The sequence below is a fragment of the Zea mays genome, chromosome 9, assembly GCF_902167145.1.
Source record: "Zea mays cultivar B73 chromosome 9, Zm-B73-REFERENCE-NAM-5.0, whole genome shotgun sequence".
In the NCBI taxonomy this organism is placed as follows: Eukaryota; Viridiplantae; Streptophyta; class Magnoliopsida; order Poales; family Poaceae; genus Zea; species Zea mays.
In genome coordinates, this window is record NC_050104.1 from 84610476 (window position 1) to 84620892 (window position 10417).

At 39.3% G+C, this 10417-nt stretch overlaps 1 protein-coding gene across 1 annotated transcript; it reads right to left on the minus strand.

Moving 5' to 3' along the window:
* Positions 1–1655: 1655 nt before the first annotated feature.
* On the minus strand, positions 1656–5528 carry LOC100277470 (uncharacterized). The gene is given in 13 exon segments (NM_001279564.2): positions 1656–1994; positions 2096–2183; positions 2391–2477; positions 2857–2907; positions 3006–3050; positions 3603–3649; positions 3722–3786; positions 4432–4598; positions 4698–4766; positions 4854–4916; positions 5012–5129; positions 5214–5269; positions 5351–5528. Coding segments are annotated over 13 exon segments (1056 nt in total). The 5' UTR covers positions 5456–5528; the 3' UTR covers positions 1656–1899.
* Between the last annotated feature and the right edge of the window lie 4889 nt (positions 5529–10417).

The window sequence follows — 10417 nt, forward strand, 5'->3', positions numbered from 1 at the left end:
TTTGGGAAAATGGAGATTCACATTTTTGGGCAAGCTTAATGAAGGTTAAAAACAATTTCTTCAATTTGGCACTTTTACAGTTAAAAATGGGGAACAAATTCGATTTTGGGAGGACATTTGGCTTGGCAGTATGTCTTTAAGAAGGCACTACCGTAGTCTATTCAATATTGCTCGTCATAAGCAAATAACAGTGGCAGAAGTTTTTAGCTCCTCACCAATCAATTTATCATGGCAAAGGGATATTGTTGGAAACAATCTAACAGCGTGGAACCGGTTATTACCACACATTGCTAGCATTGCCTTGAGCCAAGATTAGGATGAGTTTAGATGGAATCTCCACCCAAATGGGCAGTTCTCTGTGAAATCTCATTATCTGGCCTTGATTTAGAACGATGTCCCGAACTTAAACAAAAGATTGTGGAAGCTTAAAACTCCACTGAAAATTAAGATCTTTTTGTGGTATTTACACCGAGGAATAGTCTTGACAAAGGATAACATGGCCAAGAGAAATTGGCAGAGCAGTAAAGTTTGTTGTTTTGGTCATAAAGATGAAACGATTAATCATTTATTTTATGAACGTTGCTTTGCTCGAGCTGTGTGGACGTGTGGTTCATGTTGTTTTTGTCACAAAGGAATGTTTCGATTCATGCTGCTTTTGGGTTTTCCAGGCCTCATAGTGTTTCTCACATGTTCGGATCTTGGTTGTGGGGCATTGGAAAAGAAAAAAAACAACTAGTTCTATTAGGGGCGGCTGCTACTTGCTGGTCGTTATGGTTTTACAGAAATAGTTTGGTATTTGATAAAAACATAACTTACCTCCTTTGCAGGTTGTCTTCAAAATTGTTCATTGGCTCTGTTCATGGACTATTTTGCAGCGACCAACTTCACGGGACGTAGTTGTTGCGACATATCAACACTTGATGCTAGTGGCCAAGGGTTTTTTTACCCAGGCACATGGTTGGCAGTCTAGCCTTAGGATCGATTGTCATTAGTGCTTGAATTCTACCATATGGTCTTTTCCTTTTTTAGTTGTGTGCATCCCATTGTGGAGAGGCCAGAAGTGTGTTTTTTTTCAAGACTTTATATCACCTCGATATATGGACTTGACAATTCAATAAGACTTCCTTTATCGAAAAATATCTAGCATGTATGTAGTCGTGCATTTCCATATTTTAATTGCACAAAACTAGGTATATCAGCGAATGCCCTATTAAAACTAATATCTAGAAGTGTTCTATATTTCATTATTAGATTACTTTTTAATTCATCTGAATACCATGAAAGTGTTCTATATTTCATTATTAGATTACTTTTTAATTCATCTGAATACCATGAAAACAAGCCAGGCCTATAAGAGAAGATACCCTCAGGCTATGGATTGTTTTTGTTTTTGTCTTGGGGGCTGATTTGGTGATCAGAGATCACGACTCCTCGTGATCCCTGATCAACAAACCAACCCTCAATGGTTATTGTTTAGATTCCAGGACAGGTTAAACCATTAGGGTTCATGCTCACTCTAATTCATCCAGCGAAGATCAACGTCATCACTAGTCTTGATGGCCAAACATCCTGACCACTAAACATTGTTCAGGGATGCTGCCATTGCAGTTTTAGTATCTGAAGCCCTTCACGCGCACTGAACAATTGACGTTGTATAGATTCACAAACATCCCGTGTTATGTACAGAACATTTTTGTGGCATACATGTTATCCTTCACAAAAAAAAAAAAACTACACCTTTAAACCTTGTTCGATTGCATGTGGATTGAGTAGGATTAGATATCTTTCTATTCAATTTTGACCATCAAGGAATTTAATCCTCTTTAATCCACTCCTAATCGAATAAGCTCTTACGAGATATTGCTTCCCGATAAGAAGCATACTGTCACAAGTTCTTGCTCAACCCAGCTGGCTGCCTAATCCTATCAAGTTTTTATTGGACAGATTGATGATCGAATCAGCTATTACTCGAGCACTTGACTTCATGTAGCCTCCTGATAGTGCAAGCATAGATGGGTATAGTGCACAGGAATACAGTATTAGCAGATTCATACGACTAGAGGAACAGACTACAAACTTGTGAGAAGTATTTCACCTGATGTCAGCATGAGCAAAGGAATGTTTCGATCTTTTGCGAACCTAAATACCTTCTCGTCTCTGGTAACCACACCCTCAGGACTTACCTGAAACATAGGGAAAAACTTATCAAATTCAGCAGCATCATAAAGTTGTACGCATGTTTTTAGACAACTTTAGCGGTCAGGCATAGCTTGTGCAGTGTCCAGCTTATTTTAGTAAGTAAATGACAACGTGAACATGATTTCTGCATCTTGCAGCATTATATTGGAGGTTTCTTAGGGTTTTTGAAGATACAATTCAAGAGAAAATACCTTCAATCTGCCCAACGGATCGCCATCGAGGATGTCTGTTCCAGCATTGTATACAATCAACTGGGGCTCAAATCTACTATTGCAGATCTGCAATAATATGTTCCAAGAGAAAATGTGGATCAAAAGTTTGTTAAACCAAGCAAATAAGCAGCACCAATGAATTAGCATTTACCCATTTCCTCATAAGGTAATTTGAGAGGATTTAGTCATGCAGCCTATGCAGAAAGAACCAGACTTTTACCCTTTCAAACCTCATGCTCATTTGGATTTATACATATACAAAGAGGATATTCAATCATTGATACATGCACTTGAAACCACAAGTTGAAATGATACATTGCCATATTATACTGATTTGAATTTTTTTGGATAAATATCATGCAAAAGATGACATTTCAAAACATTAACCTAGTACCCAGTGTAAATATTTATTTTCACAGAAAATTCTGCAGGTATGTAAATGTACCTCGAGAGCTTTGTCAAGTTGCTCCAAGTATTCATCTGTTTTTGACCCACTCTATAATGCACAATCACATAACAAGAATTTTAACTAAAAACATGAAGTACGTGCAGTGGAGAGAATGCATAACTAAAAGGTTGCAAGATAAAACTTACAACTAATTCAACTTTTTGATCAATGTATTGCTTAGCAGTGAAATCCTGAAACAAACCAATGTAAGTTTACAAAGAACAAGAATCAGGAATATATCTGGTACCAATGAAACTGAAACCATAAATACAAAACTCGTCCTTTATTTTGGTGTCTACATCATATTAACGTGGACTGTTACAAAACTGATAGCATGATACCGTCGGAATTCATTGCAGTATAACAGTTGGATGGAACTGCTGTTTTTCTCTTGGAGAGGTCTTTTGATCTCTCCTTGTACTATTTTTTTCTCTTCTATATGAAATAACACGTATCTCTCCTACTTCGTTCGAGACAAAAACTGCTGTTTTTCAATTTCGATCTGTGAACAATTACATCATCTAAATGCTGCACAAAAGAGCTTGTTCAAAAAGATGATTGTACATTTAGGGTTTAACAATAAAACTTGTTCAAGAAGTGAGATAAGAAAGTTCCGCATAAGTAATATCTCCATCAATATGCATTTCATAATGACAATATATAAGAGCAACAGATCACAAAAGAAAAATAGCTTCATATACTACATATATCTAAGGAGTGAGGGTGATGATGTAGACTCTTACAAAGGGATAAATTCCAGCATTGTACATGTCTAAAATGTAAACCCTTCCTGTGAGCGATAAACTGGTATCAAATTGACAAATATAAAGAACCAAAATCCAAAGAAAATTAAAATATGTACCATCATTAGCAAAATCTTTTTCGTGTCCATTTCCTTGGTGGGCATCCAGGTCTATGATCAATACACTGCAAATGTTTGAAAAAGAAGGTCAATTTATTTGTATAGCTATGTTACACCCTTGCATAGGACTGCCAACAATGTAAATATATATTGACCAACTGCCTGAGAGGATGTCTACAAGCCTTGCACTGTTCTAGGATGGATTCACATCACAGAAACTGTGTTGTGGATGCACTCATCAGTCGCACATTTCAGCGTCGTAGTACAACAAATCCTGCACCTTCTTACAACACTGATGCATGCGAACAATGGATGCATCCACAATAACGTTCTTCCTTATAATCGCTCCAGTAACAAAAAGAGTGACATTTTTAGACACTGACATGGTTTCCAAAACAGAACTTTGACTAGTAATGTCTACAATAATACATTGGCAAACCATACCACAACTGAATGACTGTACTTCTGAGACGAACTACTCATACCATTTCTCGCTGTTCAGATCAATAAACATTAAGTAATTGACGATCAAAATTCAATAACTTAACTGAAAGTCTGCGATTACACGAAAATGACATTGTTTGGTCACTGGAGGGAGCATAAGCAGAATGTGCAGTCAAACAAGCATAATAAGAGACTCACCCAATCAAGCATATAACTCACGAAAACATAGTTATTATAGCAAACAAAACTACCGATAAAGGGTTTACCTTGAGATATTTAGACGGACAAAAGCAAACTGGATGCAGAGAGAGATGTCAGCGTATGCACAAAATCCACCCCCTTCATCTGCTGAACAATGGTGAAATCCTCCACCAACATTAATAGCCCAACCTCTCTCAAATGCAAGTTTGGCTGATAAAATGGACCCACCCACCTGTGAAAAGAAATTTTATCATCCTCCCCTGATAATCACATTATGCATACGAATTTACAAATAATCCAAAAAGGCAAACACATATTCACACTAGAATACCTGCTTCCGGAAGGGGTGTAGTAGCTTTCTGTGCACAATCCAATTAGGGACAAGCGACACAGGAGGGACCTAAGATATCAAACACCTGTCAATCACTCAACCACAATACATAATTCACCACCAATCAGGCCAACCCCACTTCTGAAAAATCAATACCTCTACAATGGAGGAAACTCTGAAGCTGCATTTGAGACTGTTCAAATACGCCTCCGTGTGCACCTGGTTAATCAAGCCATGCAAGGGATTCATCAGACCAAATACACTATGAAGTCTGAACCAGGCGAAAATCAGATTCCTGATTCTTGATTAATTACCACTAGCAAATCCTCCTTGCAGGCTTCCAATGGCTCCACCATCTGTTTCTTGTCGAGGTACCCTTCCCTGGTGAGGTACCTACAGATGCGGCCCCATTTGGCGGATTCAAACGGGTGCCTGCACACGCACGCCGTGTCAAAAACATTTGAACGCCGATGCGTATTTCTGCATAGGTGGTGGACAGGCGGGAAGGCAGCTCACAGCTTCTCAAGGCCGAGGAAGGAGATGTCGTATGCCGGCGAGTAAACCACCGGCGCCTGCAAGAAAACATTGGATTGAGACAAGGACAGCTCGCGCGTATCTTGGAAGCTAGAGATGGGACGATGCCCGCGACCGACCTTGGAGGACGGGACCTCGAGGTAGAGCTTGCTGGAGAGGATGCGTTTCTGGCGTAGCGCCTCCCCGGCCAGGGCGGGCGCAGGTGAGGAGGAGGAGGAGGCCATCGCCCGCCAGCGGGAGAGAGAGGGAGAGGTCCCGTGCCGCCGTGCCGGGATTGGGGAGAAGCCGAATGGTCGCGGTGGACGAGGAATCCTGCGGTGGCTGATCGGCTGTGGCGCGCGCGCGTTCCGCGCAGAGGAACAGCGGTTGCGGTGCCGGGAGAGGATTCGGCGTACTGTGTACCATTTTAGGCAGCGGGGCTTCCATGGTGCCCACCATTTGACTATTCATTTTGCAAACCAAACCTTTCTTCATTGAGTAAAATACATTTCCAATTCTTAAACTTATAATAATTATATGTCATTCCATTTTACAAACTTTAAAATATGTCAGTCTAGTACTTAATCATTGTTCGGATCTCTGTTAGGTCTAAAATATGTCAGTCTAGTACTCCATATATCAACATGTGTATCTTTTTTTCTCTATTTTCCACATTCACATGATGACATGTAGGGTTAATATGTTAACCACGACATGTGTAAACCTAACTGAGACCCAAACAACGATTAAAAATCGCACTGACACACTTTAAAAGTTTGTGGATTGAAATGACACAGGACGACAAGTTTGAGCACCAGAAATGTATTTTACTCTTTCCTCATTTCTTGAAATGAATTTATTCATGTATTATTTCTGTTTTTTTTAACGATCAAGACCTAAGATTTGTCTTTGTAGTGCATACATGTATCTAAGATTTATTATTTTTTTTGTATTTCTAGCTCATTTCATCGAGACAGAGAAGAATACTAATATGTAGGAATTTTGTTTTCATGGTGCACATATGAAGCTAAGATTTATTATTTTTATAAAACTTTCTACATTGAATTTGTATGTCAAATTTTAAGATAAAATCTATAGATACACTAGGGATGTGCATTGTTTTAAATTTTTGAAAACTTGTATTGTATTGGTCTTGAGAATGAACAAATGTATAAATAACTATTGGCATGCTCGCATTTGATCTACTTTGAATTAGACCTATGTGGCGTATATTGTTGTGGATTGTGAGGCTTAATTCAAACTAGTACAATGCATGTATCTTGCGATGGTGCATAATTCGATAAAATATTAGCATATAACGATTATATTAAAATGAGCAATACATATATTATCATTGACCTTAGTATCTCACAAATTATCTACCAACAACCAATATTAAACTAAACTTAGGATATGAAGCGCCTCCTCCTCCTCTCCCGAGTCTCAGCCACACATCACCAGTGGCGATGCCTCCTCCTTTCCCTTGGCTGTGTCTTGCTCCGCTACCTGCAGAGGCGCATGGCGATGAAGAGTCACGATAGCTGTTTGAGGTGCTTGCCAATGGAGGAAGGTTGATGTCCTCTATGGTTGTGCGGAAGAATCTAGATGACGGAGGCAGAGATGGGGAAAGATATGGTAAGTTGGGAGTTAATATATGACAGCAACAACAAGGAGAAGAAGGCGGTCGTGGTGGTTGTAAGTAAGCCTTACTTATTTGGTTGTTAGAGGTAACAATTATCTAGTTGTTAGACAGGCGAGACGTGGTTGCAAGTAAGGCTTACTTATCTGAGTGTTTGCCACATGTTAAATTTGCTTATAATAGGGATGTACACTCCACAACAAAATTTAGTCTGTTTCAAGTAGTGTATGGTTTTAATCCACATGATCCAATTGATTTATTACCTTTGCCTCTTGAAATTGTGAAATTAGATGCTTTGCAACATGTTGATTTCATTTGAAAGTTGCATGACACAACTAAACATAAAATTTAAAAGATGAATGGGGAGTATAAACTTGCTAAAAGGTACGAAGGTTGTAAAACCTAAACTAGGTGATTTGGTTTGGTTCACTTATGAAAATATCTATTTACATATTTGAGAAAGCCTAAAGTAATGTCTCGTGCAACAGGTCCTTTCATGGTACTTAAGAAAATCAATGACAATGCATATAAACTTGAGTTGTCTGTAGATTTTAGGGTTAGTCCACATTTTAAATTTCATATTTGTGTCCGTATTTGGGCGAGGAAGATGGAATGTCATCGAGGACGACTTCAATTCAAGAGGGAGATGATGAGGACATGATGCTTCTCCTCCTATATTTCGGGGACCAACAACAAGAGCATGTGCATGTCAACTTCAATTGCAATTTAACTCATTCTTAAGTTCTAGTCTTTATGAAATTCAGGACCGATTGCTACCTAATGAAATTATTATTGTTTTGAACGATGGACAAGCATATTAGGGACTTAAGAACCATCAAGGAAGCACCCAAGGACATGGACAAGGTGATGGATGAGCACAACAAGCTGGATTCCTACTCGAAGATGGATTCGAGTCCTACTCGGAGTTGAGGACCAATTTGACTTCAAATTAATGCCTTGGATGCATTCAGACTCAAATTTGGATGTTATTTATATGGATAAAAAGCTAACTACAAGAACTTTCTAATAGTCTCACTTCCAAATTCAAGTAAAGTCATTGGGAATCTTCCAAACAATTCTGATATCATAATCTATTTTGGTGTTGTGCTACCATATGGACTCAATAACCCTTGTACCAAGTTGAGTCCATTAGGGACACATCTTTAGGGTTTTCCATTCCCTAAACTTTATAACTACTCAGTAGCTGCCATGAGTTAGGCTTGGATTTTACTTAGATTATTTTGTTTCATACCGTTTCGTCGTCTCATTGGTTTGTAGAACGTAACATGTAGATACATCCATGAGGTTGTGCTCTTCTATGTTTTTGCTCGTGTTTTATATTTGTATCACCAAGGAACAGCCTTCTTGGCGATGCTAATTCATGTTTACACGAGTTAGTAACCAACAGAGCAGTGGTGTAGTGATTACGAGAGTTTCTTGCATCACTAGGAAACTTTGGATCATCATCATTGAGATATCCATCTCAGGCGACTTATCAAAAGATTGGACCTCCTCTACTTTGTCATGTCACAACCTCATGTCATCAACCATCAGGCCAAGGATGAGTGGGTAATGCCATTGGCGTGGCTCGTAGTCCGTGTGATCGGACGGGTCAAAAGTAATTGACACTTTCGACCATCATAGGAACTCTAGGGTTGTTGATTCCATAGTAAACACCCCTCTCTCCATAAGCTTCTGTTTCCTCTTAGATTCATAAGAGTTTGGTCCCCTAAATATGTACATGAGGTCTTGAGATGGTTCTAAGAACTTGACCTTATCATCCTTGTTTGAGTCATTTTTTTCTCAACTCGGGTTTCTTTGACTTAGGTTTAGGTAGCTTGAGGACCTTCTCAGCGAATCCCTTGAGGTGAATACAATTCTTGGTCTTATGGTGAGCATCTAGATCATAAATGCAAAGTCGCTCCATGCATTTCTAGAACTCATCTTGGTCAAAGGCAAGAGATCATCGCCAAGCCCCCAGTTCAATTGTTGTTGTGAATCGATGATCTGTCTTATGCTTCTTTTCTTTATCTTTATCTTACTCAATTTTCTACTCTTTCTTTTCCCTTCCTTTCGATACGAGGACATTTGTCGAATAAGTTCTTCACCCATTGCATACTTGTCGACAACTTAGAACAAAGAGGCAAGGGTGGCCGAAGCCTTGCACATAAGTTTTTGAGATAGTTCATGATTCTTAAGGCCTCTATAAAAAATATAAATGGTCATCTTATCGCACATGTTAGAGATGTCAAGTTTTATGTCACTCCACCTCTTGATGTAGTTGTGTAGTGACTCGTCCTCCTCTTGAATGACTTGCTCAAGGTCATGCTGAGTCTTCTCCCAATTGTAGGTTATACTGAAGTTGTTGATAAACTAGTGAGTTAGTTCTCCCACAAGTCAATGGAGTTTTTAGGGAGACCAAACAGTCACTTCTCCACTAGGGGTACCAAGGTATATGGGTAGGTAGTTGGCCATGATGGAAGAGTCACCTCCTACAATAATGATAGACAACTAGTAAACTTGAGCTAGTCAATTAGTTTTGTATGGTTGTCATATGACATAATTGGTGTTGGCTTGAAGTTTTTTGCCAGTTGGATCTACTTAGGTGGTATTGTGGTCACCCTAAGGACTTAAGGATTTGGCTCTTGTTGGACCTAGTCATAGTTCATGTCACACCCGGTTTTGAAGGTAAACCGAATGTGAACCATGTACATGCTAGGATCAGAAATTCACGTACACAGCAATTACATAAATGACTCATCATAGCACAATGCTTCGAATAACAATAAAGAATAAGTAATAATATTAAAGACTAGAGTCATTTACAAAATATAAATCAAAGTACACATAATAGAAACGTAGCCAACGTAAGCAAACCCACCACAGGCAGCTGACTGGGGGGTCGCTAGTCTAATCCTTGAACTTGTCGACGTCCTGGAACTCCTAAAGATCCACCTCGGCGTCTTCTTCTCCTTCTTTACCTGAGCATAGATTGCACCAAAGGCAACCTGGTGTTTTGTGAAAGCAAGGGTGAGTACACATCAACGTACTCAGCAAATGTCTCGTTTGGCTGAGGTGGACTAGCTTTATGTGGGGTTAAGTTCAAGCAGTTGCTTTTAGTTGGTCAGGTATTTATTATTAGTGGAAGCCAAGTTTTAGTAATAGCCAACCCGTGAACCATTTCCTCATCGAGGAAAATCATTATCATCATCGAACCAAAACCATAAATAGAACCACTATATCTCAAATCATTTGTATCTCTAATCAAAGAGGATCCCAAATCCGCTCTTAACTGTGAGCATGGCTGATATATCAGTTTCTAATTCTCTGCAGAGGTCACACACTTTACCCACAAGTCATGATTCCCATTCTGCCCGGGGTTCTAGCCTCCCCATTGATCACTACCAAAGTGACCTAGCAGGGTCTCACTATGTAGCCTTTACAAAGATTTCCCAGAGGTTATAACTGCCCAAAAGGTTTCTCCAGTTTGATAAACATAGTACCTCTCCCTAAAGGAAGGGTGACTAACAAAACCAAATCAAGGAACCTCTGCAACCAACCTCGGCAG